General features: G+C 43.0%; 1 protein-coding gene across 1 annotated transcript in view; it reads left to right on the forward strand.

Moving 5' to 3' along the window:
• CSMD2 (CUB and Sushi multiple domains 2) overlaps positions 1 to 16,306 on the forward strand; it is a gene marked incomplete at both ends in the record, with an annotated part of 300,879 nt that overhangs the window by 74,886 nt on the left and 209,687 nt on the right. Inside the window, 2 exons of the mRNA XM_082329451.1 lie at positions 2,346 to 2,540; positions 9,235 to 9,442. Of these exons, the coding sequence (XP_082185577.1) occupies positions 2,346 to 2,540; positions 9,235 to 9,442 (403 nt within the window). The remainder of the gene's footprint in view (positions 1 to 2,345; positions 2,541 to 9,234; positions 9,443 to 16,306) is intronic.

Genomic DNA, 16,306 nt, shown 5'->3' on the forward strand with positions numbered 1-16,306 from the left:
GTCCACGAGGCAATGATTTGAAGAAGTCTTCTGCAGATGTGCATTGGTGTTTAAAAAAAACCCCAAGGCTCACAGATTCCTGCAGCAACCCCACTGAATCCAAAGCAATGAAGGAGTTAATGTTGCTTCCCCCACAAGCATGTGTGCGTTGTCCGTCCTGTAACAAGGTATTAGTTAAGGCAACCAAATGAAGCAGAATTTTTAAATGAGATCCTGTTTTTCGAGTATGATTTTAAGATACGATGCAGGTTGGGGTAGTCTGATTCTTTCACAGTTCATTAAGTAGAGAGCAGCTAGTGTTAGAGATTGACTTTTAAAAATGATAGATTTTTATTTATAGCAAAGTTCTAGTCATTAATTTTAAAGGAAGGAAGCATAAAAGCAGGAATAGGTTCATTTTTTTACAAAAAGTGACATCGGTAATTTAATTAAATTGGGGTTTTGAGTATCATTACAGAAAATGAAACATTAGATCTACACAGCTTTTCAACCCATCTGACGTATTTGATAGCATCCCCCCTCTTTCAAAACCTGCGTGGTCATTAATATTTCTATGTGAAAGTTGCTGCTGAACTTCCCAGCTCCAGGCGCTTTGTGGAAGGACGTAAACAGTATTTTGGGGGAAGGAGCAAAGGGAAGCAATCTTGGCTGTCGGAGCGTGTACCTGTCCCCCCGCTGCTGTGCCGTAAAAGGCTGCGTGGGGAGGCTGGAGCCCAGCGCCGCGTCCCGGGGTGCTGCCTGTGCTGTGCTGGGGCAGACGGGTGGCGGGAGCTTGCAGTCACAGCAGGAAAAAAAAGAGAAACTGAAGCAACGCAGGAGTTGAGATGTACGTGCCATTAAAATTAATCAAGCTTAAGGTGGTAAGGTTACATTTAATCTGGAGGTGAGTTAACTAGAAAACAAGGTGGTCTGTCTGGATGCAGGAAGCCTAATCCTATATTCATTGCAGATTAGTCTTTCATTTCCCTCGCTGTGAGGGATGCTGTCCGCATACCTGCTGTAGAGAGCCCTCTGAGGGTACCTGAACTCTGTGGCGAGCAGGCAGCCGGGGCTGCTGGCCGGGGAAGGCCTGTACTGGAGCTGGAGCAGGGAAGTTTCAAATCCCCATCCTAAAGCACTGTCCCACGGCAGGACAGAGCGGTAGTGTCTTTGCATCAGTTAGTGTTAGGGATTTATGTTTCATTTCACATGCTTACGCATAGTTTTGGTTGTATTTTATTCTGCTGCATGCTGTGTACGCTAGCGTATCATTTTCCTTTTTAATCTTCCTCTTTTCCTTGGCAGAGCTGCGGGCTAAACCTCCCTTTGCTTGTAGAAATTCATCTGGTTTTGTTCATGCCCCTGACAAAATTGTTTCCAATGATAAACCATCACTCAGCTTTGAATGACCATGTTTTCCTTCCTGTGATGTTTCTGCCTTAATGAAAAAGAACTATAATATAAGATGCTGCACAAGGGCCTGATTCAAATTTGATTAAGTCATTCTTAGTCTTGGTTGTCTTCATTGGGTTTTATATTGGGCTCTAAAACCATGATTTGAATGGATCTTTTTTGGAGTGGCTTATGGGAACCCATAGTTTTATTTAAATTCTCTGAAACTGCTGTACAGAGGCATCAGTTAAGGATTTACTAGCATTTTAGCTGCATCTTCTCCATCTTACATTCAAGTATCCCATATTCTTTCCAATGCAAACTTTTGTTGGACTGTATTTTGCGTTCGGTGGAGCTGGGTCCATCTGCGTTGTCCAGAGTCCGATTCGATGCATATGTGTGAAATCTGGATTAAGCACACAGTGCAATGAAGTATAAATCCTGGTGGGCTGAAATGTTTCTCTTTTTGTCTAGGCGATAGTTGCTAATTACAGGTTTTGCTGTCTTCTGTGTGGTTCTAAGGTATAATACAACTCTGCTCACATTGCAGGGGCCTTTGAGGTGCCTCGCAAAGGTCTGTTGAAAAATGTTACTTCAAACAGGAATGTAATCTCTAGATTCTAGTCAACTGCAATTGTATTAACTAGAGCTGCAGGGGGGCATAGGAAAAGAGGGATGATTTGATTTAGAAACTGGTAAAACTGGTCAGGAAAGAGTGGATCTTGTTTCTGACTCAATAGCTTGGGGAGTGATTTTTGGTTCCTTATGTATACTCGGTAGAAATGGTACTTCAGTGTTAACCGTGGCTGGCCTAATGAATTCTGGTGCAATCCAGTAGGGTAAGTTCTGTGGTGATTTGCTCTTTACCTTTTAAGTGTTGCATTTACTTTGAGACGAGCCTTCCCTCTGGATTCTTCACCTGACAGCTCTGTTCCAATGCACTGTCCCTAACCAGAAGCAACTTTCTTTGGCAGTTCTACCAAGTCATACATGTGGAAATCCAGGAAGGCTGCAGAACGGGATTCAGCAAGGGACAACGTTCAGCATCGGGGACAAAGTGAGATACAGCTGTAATCCAGGCTTCTTTTTGGAAGGACATGCGTTGCTCACATGCCATGCCAATTCGGAAAACAGTGCCTCCTGGGATTTTCCTCTCCCCTTCTGCAGAGGTAATGTGCCCTCTCTTCATCTGAAACAAGCTACAATGAAGCAGGATTTAATGAGCTATTTGGGGTTGGGAGAAAGCTCATGGACTGTAAGCCTGATTTAAAAGACTTGAAAAGTAAACATGATGTAGTTAATACTGAGGTTCCTTTCTATTGGATTCCTTAAAGCTGCCAGGGTTTGGGTGAATAATAGGAAGGTTATGAAGTGCTCAAAGTATTCAAAATGCTGCACAGCTACTTTAACTTCAATTTCTTTGGGGGGGAGGCAGGAGTATTATCCATAAGAGAAGGCACCTACCCAAGACCATGCAGGTTTTCTAGAGCAAACACTAGAAAATGAGACTGGATTTTCTGCTTTCTGCAATGTCAGGCTGGCTTCCCTTGTGGCACGCTCCACAGCGATGCCGGTGCTTTGCCTGTAAAGAGATGGGGGTCTGTGCAGAGTGCTGGTGTGCTGTGGCTTGCTGGCACTGGGGCCGGCAGCCTCAGGGGATGCTACATGGGAGGTAAAATCTGGCCTTTGTTTGAAGAGGCTGGCCCTCTTTCCTGCAAGCCCTTTTGGGGTAGGGGAACTTAGATGCCTTTATCAGTATAGAGAGCTTCTTGCTAATTCTCTGGGGCCACAAGGGACTAGAAAGTCTGTAAATATACAAGTGTCTGTGTTGTTATACCAAAACAGTTGCTGCTGCTTTGAAGTCTTTTCCCCTCAATTCCTTGTGTACTTCAGCAGAGCATCTTATATTGATTCTTTTTATTGACTCTGCTTGTGCAATCAATCAGCAGTTCTAAGCTGTAGCATAAATCTTGAATTTGAAGTGAGCAAATATTGTTTGCTTGGTGTGTTTTTAATGCTTGCTTGAATGAATTACGCAGCAGTAATATGTGCTACTTAGTGTATTTATTGTAGGTTTACCTACAGTTTTGGGGCTTTACACCACTGAAGGAGTGGTTTGTACAGCCAAACTGACACTGGAGAGGGACAGCTGTCGTTGCCATCTTAGTATTATCAATTACGATTCTTTGCTTTTCCTTCGAATTAGGATTCTCATTGTAACCTTTTTTAATTTTTTTCTAATTTCACTGGAAGTGTGTGCAGGAAAAACCTTCACTGAAATTCAACCTTGAGAGTATGCAAAGCAATGTCCTTTTTAGAAGAGAAGGAAATTATCTGCATCAATGGACCAGTGTTTCCTCCAGTCTGACAGCATTTTTCTGATAGCAGCCTGCCTTTGGAGGAAGGCAGTATCTCCTTGCCCTGCTATTATTCAGCCATTTGTGTAGTAGACCCCAATAAGGGAGGAATTAACTTCTGACCCCAGCAGGTGTTGAAGTCGAGGGTTGGCATTATTGTAATTTTTGTGATGCCTGCTGCAGATGGAGTAAAAGACCATTTTTGTCTTGAACTACCAAGCTCACTTTTAATTTAAACACCACCAGTTCAATCTTGAATCCAGCAATGATGGTGGCATCTGATATCCTTCAGAACAGAGGAATATTCAGTGCTATGGGGCTTGCATCAGTTCTGTGTGAATTGCTCTGACGGCAGCAAAATATGTGCATGTTCAGCTGCACTTGGGTAGCAATGTGCCTGCAGGTTCCTGGAGGTAGCCACTCCTTTGTAATAGATTTCATCCTGATCCTTGAAGACTTTACCTCCTAGTAAAACTTCCAAGGTATTTTTTGGAGGCAGGAAGCAGAAATCTTCTCATGTAACATTTATATCTTGTTCCAGGAAGGTAGAAAGTAGCAAAGACAGTCTGCAGATTGACTTGCTGAATTTGAAAGCCAGCTACACTCCTTCTGCCATAAGTAGGTTTTCAGCAGTCAGACATTTGTACTTGGCTGATAAACTGGTGATACAGACTTCAGTTGTTGCAAGGGGCAGAAAGATTTGCTTACTGACAAACAGGTTTATGCTGCCTTCTGCAGGGAACATAATGTTTTCAAAACTGCTGCTTGAAAAAGAATAGATATTTCCTTGAGAGAGAAAAGATCTTTGTGGCCTGTGTAGCTTATAATTACTTCTGTTAATATTGGCTTACTGGTAATTGTCACCTGAAAGTTTGTTAAATGTATTTGTACGTATTCTTTTATTTTTTTAACATAAGCTGGAGATGGATCGTGCTTCTGGGTCAGATCCTGACAAATTGAGATGAAAGATACCCTGTAGCTGAGCAGGTGTTAAAATCTCGGGAGCTGCTGTCTTGGGAATAGACTTGTCTAATGTCACTGCAAAGGACGGTGTTCCGTTTGGGGACTCTGCCCTTTCCTTCTTCCCCTCCTCTCCAGTATGATGGCAGAGGTACGAGACAAGTGTTGGAAACAGTGTGAGTTTCTACCATGCTAATCAATATCCTCTTCTGGCTTCTTTATGCTCTTCTCATTGTGCTTGCCTTCTGCTTTGTAACATCCTTTTCTATATATTGGTAGCTTTGTTTCTATTCCAGTCTTCATGTATCAAAATAATCGAAGATGCAAAGAAATGCATGGTAGGAAAGAATAAGCAACAAAGGGGTTTGAGAGGATGTGCCAGGACAGCAACACTTTGAAGGAGGGCTGTGGCTCAGCTGCTTTTTCTTCACAGGAGTTGTCTGCACTCCCTTTACCCAACTCTCAGTTTTGAAGTACTTTTTTTTTTTTTTTTTTTTTTTTTTTAAATAAAGGACAAGTGTAATCTCAATGAGAAAGGAATGTAGGAAGGAATTCCAGATGCAGAAAGAATGGCTCGGTGAAGTGTGTCTTTGCAGAGCCAGTGGAAGTAGCTAGCGCTGCAGCTCGCCCGTGGTTTTGAAAGGACAGTTATATCAAAATTGATTCTTGGACTCTGAGCTAAAAGAGACTATAAATTCAGTCTGCACAGACTCTGCTCTGGTGAGTTATGTTTCTTGCTTGCGTGGCAGGAAGGATTAAAACCGCGGTGATCTCATTCAGGGAGCACCAAAGCAGCAGCGAATGACATCTCCATGCTGATCTGCGAAGTAGGAGAGCACGGAACTGGGTGGCAGCTGCGGCTGCCCACAAGAGAACCTTGGCGGTGCCTGGTAGACCATGTGTAACTCAGAAATTTGCCTTGAGGACTGAAAGTCCGCAGCAAGTCTGGGTCAGACTGTAAAATCTGGACTAAGCTGACATTTATCCCATCTCTATAATGCATATCAGAAATATCTGGAATGGTTTCCTTATTGCATCTTGTGTGTTTTTACATGCTTTCTGCACAATTGTTCTGTACTCACAGAATGAAATAAGGCCTAGTACTTAATCTAAATGGGACCTTAAGCTGAGTCCTACAAATCTAGCTGCATTTTTATCTTGACAGTTGGTATGCTGGAGGCAAAACCCCAGCAGACTTGGAATGCTGGCTTCTGCTGTAGCCACGGAAGGAATAACCCTCACCTGGGTCAGTTAATGTCAAATAAAGCAGAATGGTGCATTTGAAGCACCAAAAGAGTATCCGGAAACATCTGAATCTGTTCTGTAAAGCACTTTCATGCATGTGGAGAGAAGTCTTGCTCAGATTGTTCGCTGAATTTAAGTAGAGCTGATAGCTTTATGATTCTGGTAGGCGGTTGAGTAAAAATTCAGTAAGCCAGCTGAGAACATTTGCAAAGCTACATTTTAAGTGTATCAAATATGCATAATCTCATTAAATGTGGTCTGTCTTACTGTAACTCAAACAGCTGCTTAGACTGCACCGTGCCCAAAATAATTGAAGGGCTGTTCAAGAAGATTTTGGAAGATTGTAGAATATGTTTAAACAGTAACAACTTCTGCAAACCTAGGAAGTGTGTATTAAGAGGTGGATGGGAAGGGAATACATTTTCCATTAAATAGCTTTTGCAATGAAAAATTTTCAAGGCATTTAAATTAAAAACTCCCCTTTTAATACCAAAAAAAAAAAGCCAAAACCACCAAACCTTTGACTAGATCTTCAGCTACTGTAAGTTAGCTTAGCCCCGTAAAAAAAAAAAAAAAAATGTAGTCCCCTTGTTTAAAACTTCTAGTATAGCATTGAGCCAAAATTCTTTAGCATATTTCTCTGTCCCCTCCTATATTCCTTCTAGTACAAGAACAACTTTGACATACCAGGTGCAGTCTCAGACTTCCCAGACCTCGATAGTAAACGTGGCCGAGAAATTGCCGATTGGAATGGCTTCTTCCAAACCCTTGTTGCGTTTTCTCTTGGGGGTGTGTGTGTGTTTAAGGGCTCTGTGTAGACCAGAGCTGCACAAATGCATGATCATAGTGAGAAGCAAGTGTTTGGCCAAGAGCACCTATGCCCTTGAAAGTGGGGTTCGCATACAGAGGCTGGATTCCTTGAAGATGTCTCATGGTAGTGGTGAAGGCCCTTATTTGCAAAGGTTCTTTGAATGGTTGCCTAGGGCCAATAGCAGCCAGGTGGCAATAATGTTTAACATGTAATGTTGGAGACAGCTGCCCCTCTGGAGGTAAATGTATCTTAAGAGTAAATTGCCCCTTCAGGTCCCTGTGCATTGCTGAAGCAGCTAATGACTTTGCTCCTGCTCTGCCTGCCTTGCTGCTAGGCCCGTGGACTGAGCTTTCACTGTCCAAGAATCTTTTTTTCTATCTATTTCTTTCTGACATCTGCAGGGGCACTTATTAATGAGAAATTAAATTTGAACATACCAGTAAACTGGTGAATTGTGCTTACCCTGTTTGGCTAGAATCTATTCATCCTCTAAAAAGCATTTTCATTCTGTCTGTCAGAGGGAGGGCTTGGGATTGGCCCTTTTACTTTTTGCATGGACCTTCTTTGGAGGTCCCGCTGTGAATCTTGTGTGACGTGTTGAAGTTTGGAGGATTTTCTGGTGCTTGGACTAGAGATCTGAGAGATTTTTCAGCCTGAATTTATCGATGATTCTAACTGCACTTCAGTGTCCATGCATAACTTTAATTCACTGACAATATGATTGCAGCAAATAGGTAACTTCGACTGTTGTAATAGAATACCAGGGAACAGCATCGAGTTAGGATTTCAGCGGCATTTTTCAGTCCTAGTTTTGGCTGCTGGAGCGGCCCAGAGGTAGTTGCATGTCTGCCTGCGTGTCCGGATTTTGGTCGTATTTTTTTTCTGCCTTTCCTGCTTTCTGTGAGTTCCGTGATAATGGGCAACGTGCAACGTGCCATCCCAGTCTGAGCACAGAGGCAGTTGCAAAGGGCCATCTGTGATCTCCACGGGGCTTAGAGGTGCCAGCACAACACGCGTAGTGTGTGAACGCAATACAAACAGTAAGTTATAGCCTGGGGTGTTCCTGTCTCCCTCACTTGCCATCGGTCGCCAGGGAAGCATGTGTCTGCCCGTGCCTTCTGCTTCTTCGGGTGGCTGGCTGCGCTGGGATAGCAGGTGGCCATGAGAAAGAAAAGTTGTCATATATTTTTGTCTTACTTTGTCTTTCGAGTTTCATGAGTTAGAGGCTGCAGGTTTCAGCCCTGCTGACAGCATGAGACACTAATTCCTGAGAAGGTCTAAAAGCTGAAGGATCCTCCTGAGCAGCCTTGCAGAATTGTCCTGCCCTGTCCTTAGGTGCTGAAGATTCATTGCACTTAACAAATGTTCTCACCTGTGTTAAAATTCAGTTTGGAAGGGTTTTTTTAAAATAGTTTGTAATGAAAGTAAGTGTTTATAATATAAAGCCCCAAGCTCCTTGACTAAAGCATCTGAAATGCTGCTCTGTAATACATGTTGTAAAGTTAAGAGGCTTTTCTTAGCGTTTCAAATAAATGCTGAGCTGATGCTGCATGTACCAGAGCAGTGAGCTGCCCTGATGCGAGTGAAATGAATTCCTGGTTTCCTTTATCTTCCTGCCCATGTTTTCTTTAGATCCTCCTCCTTTAATTGCTCTAATAGCTCCTGCTGATAAAATTCAGGTTGTAAAAATGAGAGAACCTGCAGCAAACAGGAGATGCAGTGTGTAACTGGGAAATGTCACTGCTAGGTTTCTGAATGAGTGGTTAAGTTTTTACCACTAAGATTTTGGTAACAACATCCATTTCCTTAAGAGATCGGAGTAAACAAGGACACGTAAGGCAGGTGTGTGGGATACTCCACTCCTTTGTTATTAGATTTCTATTAAATACAGTGCTTGTACTCTAAGCCCTGTTGTTCCAACCCTTGGGGGTGTTTCTGTTGCTGATGAAGGTGCTGAGATCTTATGCGAGTTGGAAACCAACCTCTCCCCCCGCTGTGAGCGTTTTCACATGTCTGTGAAACCCTTCGCAGTCACTGAATTCCTGGTGGTTTTCCTCCTGCTTTGCTGCTACACAGGTGGGAGGAAAGTTGCAGAAAAAACACCTCAGGGGATCCTAATCAGGAATAAGGGATGGAACAGAAAACTCGGGCAACAACGTGAGGAAAGTGGCTCAGCGAGACGCGTCAGGCTGAGAACCGCCTCCCCAGGGAAGTGGTAGAAGCTCTGTCACTTGGCGTTTAAAATTAGACTAAACAAATCACTAGTAAGTGTATGATGGGGAATAAGCTGGCACTTGCCAGGAGACACTGGCTGACCTAACAGGATTTTGCATCCCTCAACATCGTTGTCTCTTAATAGTGTGTAGTAAAACACACCCCGACAAAAGCACTGGGGCTTTTAAAGCTTTGCTTTGGATTTGGGCTTGTTCTGTTTTGATGTACTGCTTTGTGCATTTCAGCAAAATCTGATAATTTGTGTTCTGTTTCCAGCTGATGATGCTTGCGGAGGGACTTTGCGGGGACAAAGCGGAATTATCTCAAGCCCTCATTTTCCTCTGGAGTATGGCAATAACGCAGACTGCACGTGGACTATTCTCGCTGAACCTGGAGACACTATTGCCCTGGTTTTCATGGATTTTCAGCTGGAAGATGGATATGATGTTTTAGAAGTTGCTGGAACAGAGGGATCTTCGCTCTGGTAGGTTACTACCGGCCATACTTCATTGTGGTCTGTACAGTCATGTAGTACCTGCTGATGTTTTCTATGCATGGATCCAAACTTTATAGGATGTTCGAAGTGAACAGTTTGTGCCTGGATGAGGGTAGTTCCCGGTTATTCCCAGTCACAGGTTGTTGCTGCTACCTCCTAATGAAACTCCCTGGGATGCTTTTTATTTGCTTCGTAAACTTTGCAGTGACTGTTGTCTACTTTAAATCATATTCTCTGCAATAAGATTTCACAGTGTAGCTGGTTAGACGAAATAAAGAATTAAAAAAAAAAAAAAAAAACCCAAACCAAAAAACCCTTAAACCACTTCAAAGCCCAAGAAACCCTGCTCAGATGCTGTCACGCTCAAACCTTGTTTTTGCTAAATTATTTTCTCATCATTGCTAAATATGTTGCTGACAAGTTGACTTTACTGTTAATGAACTTCTGGCAAATGTTTCTACAGATCAGCTTGTCCTTTAGACGGGAGGCCGCGTATAGAATTTCAATGCCCCTCTCATCCCATAGTTTGCTTGAGCAATGCTTTCAGAAATACTGCTTTTATGTATAATAATAAATGCCACACTGATGATTTTTTTCTCATATATAAGAGCTGTCCAAATGATCAGTGCTATGAAGTCTGAAGTGAGGGCCTGCAGAAGGAATTTGATGTATTGCTTATGTTGCTTTTGTACCAGAGGACAATTCTGGCTCTAGTTGATCTTCTGTACTGTGATTGCACTCAGCAAACAGTTAAAAGCCCTAACTAGCAGCAAATGGAGGGGAGTAGTCTTAAACCCAACACCCCTCTGGAAGGGAAGAATTAAGCATTTGAAATAATTAGGTGATGCCTGGGATTATCAGCAGGAAGTTAAATTACGATTATTTATGAGGATTCTGTTGCAGCCACAAATAACATGCATTTAAGTAATTTATACTTGCCTGGCAATTATGGGGGAATAGGATTTGAATGTTTAGGATGTATTGATGTGAGAGAACTTGCCATTTACCATGTACCAATTGTTTACTGTTCCCAGGACCCCTCTGAAAATTAGATGTTGCTGTTTCGTGAAAAAAAAACTGGTTTTATTAGCATGCATTAATATTTTAGGGCACTGTTAGTTTTTAGCCATTATGTACTGCAGCGAGGATCAGTCATCTGTGGTATGTGGTAAAGATGAATGTAGCTAGTTAAGAAACATTATTCAGCCTGGAGGTGTTGCCAGTGCAGCACTGTCTCTTGTCATACCAAAAATAAAACAATGCCTGTCAGAGTGAACCTGCTGGGAAAAAAATAAACTACCCATAAATACAGCATGGTAGAACTTTAGAAATGGCAAATGTGTCTTAGAAAATTAAGCCCTTTGACTTTCAGTAGTACATGTACGTGCACATGCACTCTTTTAAAAATGAGATTTAGGAGCTATTTTAAAGGTAGTATGTTTTACAGGCATCAGTTTTGGGGCCTTGTCAGAGGGAATAATGATGTATTTAATTTCCTTCTTCCCCTTTCCCCCCAAGTGCATGTGTTGCATCTTTAATGGTTCGTTTCCTCCAAACGTATTTCATTGGGAGTTGGATGAACTTTGTGAGCTGTAACAGCAGTGGACTCTTGTTTGAATCAGCTGGTAGAGCAGGCCAGGTGAGATGCACTGTGTTAATGAGTGAAACAGGTCACACAAACATGAATTTCATCCAGGGCTTGTGTAAGAAGCTGCTCCTGCTTTTTGAGGTTCATCCTGCCTTTTTATAGCTCCATGAAATACACATGGGCAAGATAAACACACCAGTCAATTCAAAGGGGCCTCATTTAGTATTCTTGAGAAGTAAACTTTTCAGTCCCATAAGCGGAATTACAAAGAGTCTTGTTTTGAATTTCATTTTTCAAAGCTGGCCTTCGCAGCTCAGAGCCTGATAATTAAATTCAGATGACTCACTTTTCCCATTTTTTAATAATTTTTGCCTGTAGGGGGAAAAAAACTGGAGCTCATATCTCCTCTTTAAACATGTTGATATGATTCAGCTTGAAAATATAGCTAAAAACCTTTTTTCCCCTCTGTCTATGAAAACCTAGTTTTAATTATTGGTAATATGGCAGATAGACTTGCGGCCAAACCAACCATTCTATTGAAGTATGTTGCAGCTAAATATTTCATTTCTGAAGTGTTATAAATAGTTTTAATCTGGTCCAGAGATGTACACAAATAAACAAAACTAAATTTCATGTGGAGTATTATTCATATGTATTTTCAAGCTATGAAATATTACATAATGGTAGTATTTACAAAAGCACTAACTCAGCACATTAAGTAAGCTTGACTTGGCCTGCACTCACTAAAAATCTCCTGCGTTGTCATTCACCCTCCCCTCTTTAAAAACAGATGCTTTGTTGGTTTTTTACAAGCCAGGTTCCCTTAGCCCTCTTGCCTTCAGCGGTCGCCCCAGCTGTATCCGCTGCGCGTCGATCTCAGCACGCACAACTGCTCCCCGGAGAATCCCGTTACGAGTTTCATTTGGTCCCTGACCTGTCGGATGCGAATCCTGCAATAAGTCTTGAAAGGGAAAGGGCATTGCAGGTCTAAGCATCCATATGTCAAGCAGAGCAATAGAGGCTGAGTAGCTATTTGAGACATATTAATAAAATAACGCATTTACAGCTCTTTTAACTGCTGTTGCAGTTTCTGTCATGGGACCTTGGGTCTAGATTTCCTTGACAGGTGAGAAATAAAATTCTGCTGAGCAGAGAACAGGAGGGGAAAAAAATAGCAGTGTGAAAAAGAGCCCATCAGATTAGAAAGGACAATATGGGGGTCTCCAGGCTAGAAAGAAAAAAGGGAAGGATGGCAGTAGCTGCCCTGTTGTCCTTTGAGGTCGGCTGGAGCGGCCGTCCTAATCGCAGCCCTTATCCTAGGGCAAGGACGCACTGGACACGGAGAGGGATGCGTGGTACATATGTTCTCTAATGTCACTATTCCCTGACTTTTTCTTGTCTTCAAGACTTGGGGTTCTCTTCCCCCTCGTTTTCAGATCCTGAGAGATCTGAAAGGATTAATGAAATTCTTCTCTATAAATACATGTAAAAGAATAAAATCCCTCAAAGCAGCTTGGGCTCCAGTCCTTAAGGGGACTGAGCTCTGTTGATCGTGTGCTTTGTGTCAGTATCTGCTCGGAGCTGACTAAATCCCTCGGCTAACACTTCTCAGGAATATCTGCTGATGACGGCTGTTTCGTGGTACCTGGTTTAAAGCTTTCTTCAGTGGCGAGCATCCCCATGGGTGCTCAGCTACACTGAAAATGCCAAAGCGTTTCAAGCTGAGCGCCTAAAACATCCAAAGGCTGTGTCTGATGATAAGGAAGTCTCCAGGCTGGTCCTGGGTGGCACTGAACCTGCTCTGTGGCAGACGTGTCCCAGCCTCATCTTCCCTTTCATAGCTCAGTGATTGCTCTGAAGCTTTGGGTAGGTGTGACTTTAAAATACTGTCTTTGATCTCCTGCATGTTTTTCTGTGAGTCCTTAGATACGTTGCTGGGGGATGTCTGAGGTGACAGGGTGGGGGCTCCTGCGGGGACGGTCGGAGCCCGGGTGCTGCAGCTCAGTACGGGTGGCTGTACCCTTTTGTCACACCCCCAGCATCCCTGTGTCCCCGAAGGTTTAGAGAAAGGAGGGACATGCTCTGCAGCGACTGTTTGGCTGCACTCTGAGCACACATTAACAGAGGGGAAGTTTTTGCTTTGCCTGCAGAGGAAGAGGTCTGGGTCTCCTATGTTTGTGCATATTTGCTGCAGTTTAAGTGTGTGCAAACGATGCAAATGTGGTTGTCTCTCTTGCACTTCTTTTTGTCATCTGTTTAGGTCTCACCTAGCTGGTCTGGGACTTGTATGTAATATTAGGCATAATGACTTGTATTATTACTAAAGCATTATGCTGCTATTGCCAGAGAAGGTGGTGTAGGAAATGACTAATAATCCAATTTATGTATGTGTGTTTACAGGAACTGACTAAGATCAAGTGTACATTTTGCTGGCTATAATGCAAATATTTAGCAAAGGAGGTTTTTGCAGTCATTCTAATATAGCTGAAGCAGGCAAGATGGGTAAAAGGTAGAAGCCTCGTTCTCAGGCTGTGTAGGTGCAACATGCACATGCAACAGAGATCCTCTAGAGCAGGGATTTTCAAAGTTGTGGAAATATAGGAAGCCAGTCTAATGTTTGCCATATAAAGTTTCTTTTATGCTATTGAGTTGGAAAATAGGAGGAGGTGAAGGCAAGGCACTGTAAGCTCCAGCTGTCTGCTGAACAGGTAAGCAGCTACTGATACCCTTTCCCCTCAGGGTGATGTTTGGCGCTCCATGGCTATTCGTTCCACCGATGAAACTACTTAGAAACCTCTGCTCCTGCCAAATGAATTAGTTCCATGAGATAAAACTAATAAGTATCTCATTTGTCTGACTACATATGACAGACTATCTGGCACGTTTTGAAGGTTCATTAGATGTTTCTAATTTTCAGATGGGAAATTTACTTTGAGTTGTAGATGACTTCTTTAATAATGAGGCTTTTCAAAGCTTTTATAGCTGTGTTGCATTTTGCAACTGTATTTAGTAGACTATAAGAATCCAAATTGGTAAGAGGAGCTGGGCTTTTAGCTAGGAGAGGTGCTCCTGTTGCTGCTATATCGTAGTGTGGTGTTTTTCTCATCAAAAATACTACAGTATGTGAAAGGTCAGAACCTTTTTGGGTTGTTCTTTAGCCTTGTATTAGGTTCTAGTGCAGCAATTAACCTTCTTCCCACCTTGCCCTCCATAACCTTATTTCACATAATCTTTTTGCTTGAGCTCAGCTGAAACAGAAGGTTACCTGGCAAAGCACCTCATAGCATCGTGCTGAGAAGCTGTGCGTTGACCTGGGAATATGGTTTGCTTTTGAATTACTTCATATGCCACTGGGCCCTCGTTTTTCTGTCCAAATTTTGAGCTTGCTTAGCCCAACTTAAAGAAATCGCACTGTACCTTGGGAATGGAAACTGCTGTGGTTGCTTGTGCTTTTCCTCTGTGCGATCCAGACTGTGCCCCCCTTCTGAATTACAATCCACCACGGTGCCTTGCCTCTTGAACTTAATTATGTTTCTTTATTTCATATTATGACTTTTACTGAATGTGGCTACGTTTTTGAAAGTTCAAATGCTTACCCTTGAAAGAAAGAAATGAGGCTGACAACTTCCAGATGCCACCCACTTCCTTTAATTTTTTAATCTGTTTCATGGTCCTTTTAAAAACTGCTTTCTCCTTGGTTGCCTCACTTGTGTATTTTGTTCCAGGAGGATACGAGCACATACTGAATTGCCATGTTAATGTGGAGTCTTGGTCTGTGGTGTCTGTGTTCTCTATGATCCTCCTCTTGACTTAATTATTCTACCTTATGGAACAGAAGTCTTAATTTTAGGGGGGTTGCACCATCTGCCATGTTGCCCCTCTGCTGCCCTCCCACTCTTCGAGCCTTCCCTTGTCATCTCCCCTGGGAAATGCTTTTCCGTGATTTTCTGTTAATAATCCCATGCTAAGTGAATGCAGTGGGAGAAGCGGGGCTGCAAGTGAGTAACTGCCAAACTGATGGGGGTTTATTCCTGTCTGAATCCGGTTCCTCCTCTTCAGTGTCTCATCTTCATTCTGCCTTTTCAGCCTTGGAGCCATGTTTTGCTCATCTTGCTTGCATGAATGCTTTCCTTCTCCTCCTTAGGACTATTTTTGCACTTAATTTGGGTAGAATTTGGTTTTAGCTTTGTCTCTTAATTTCCTTAAAGCAAGGGAACGTGCCTTTACATGTCCATGTGTATTATTTTGCATTACTTTTCTAGCACGACAGTGCCTGATGCGAAGGCAACACGGGCATCTTGCTCTGCTTCAGAAGGATTATGGTACAGATGTTGAGCAGTGGGTAAAATAAAAGGGACCATGTGCCAGGGTGAGCCTGGGAGAACTGAGGACCTTTGAATTTAAGGCTCCTCTGCTTAATTCTAGAATATCTTCCTTTCTGGAGCTGAACCCAGGAGACCGCTTTTGGACATCAGCCCTTTCTGGAAAAGCATTTCAGAAGTTCCCTCTTGTTGCTGTGCTTCTGCAGAGAGCTGAGTTAGGGGGAGGAATGGTTGGAATATCACCTATATTTCAGCAGCTCCTCTTGACTGTTGCTGACTTTATTTCTTTCCTTGTCATTATCTGCAGTTGACCCTTCCCTCCCCACCACCCTTGTCTATCTGCTAAGTGGTTTCTAATACTCATTAAAGTTCTCCTATGCGAGATCTGCTTTGAGCTTCCCTCTTGATGCTAGTTATTTCATACCACTGGCCAGGCTAATCTATTCGCACATCTTGTGCTCTACCTGTAAGAGGTTAGAGTGCCTGTGTTCTTGAAGGTCACTGTTTCAGATGATGGTAATGTTGGCTGGTGAAAAATTGTTCTCTGTATGTGCTTCTAATGAACCAACGTATTTTCTTTGTATCAAAGTAGCTTCTGATCCTTAGATAGCTGTCTCGGAGCTTTCAGCATGTATTTTCATCTCAGACCTCAGTCGATGCCTACTGAAGTCAATGGGAAGACCTTGGCTCCAAAGGGCTTGTGAATCAGGCTTTAGGGTATTGTCACTTAGTAAAGTGCGTTCCTTTTGCCACCCTATTGCAGCTCAGGAGCCCTGATGTTGCTGCCGGTTATACTGATGCTGCTGCTACCAGGACAGGGTAGTGGGAGAGTGCTTGCAGGAATCTGGCAGACTCTGCGTTACGGCGAACAACCGCCCAGCGCGGCGCGGGGGCCGAGAAGGGGCCCTCTCCGCTGTGCTCGCCCCGCCTGCTCCCCAGCAG

Source organism: Platalea leucorodia (genome assembly GCF_965183815.1).
Source record: "Platalea leucorodia genome assembly, chromosome: 18".
NCBI lineage: Eukaryota > Metazoa > Chordata > Aves > Pelecaniformes > Threskiornithidae > Platalea > Platalea leucorodia.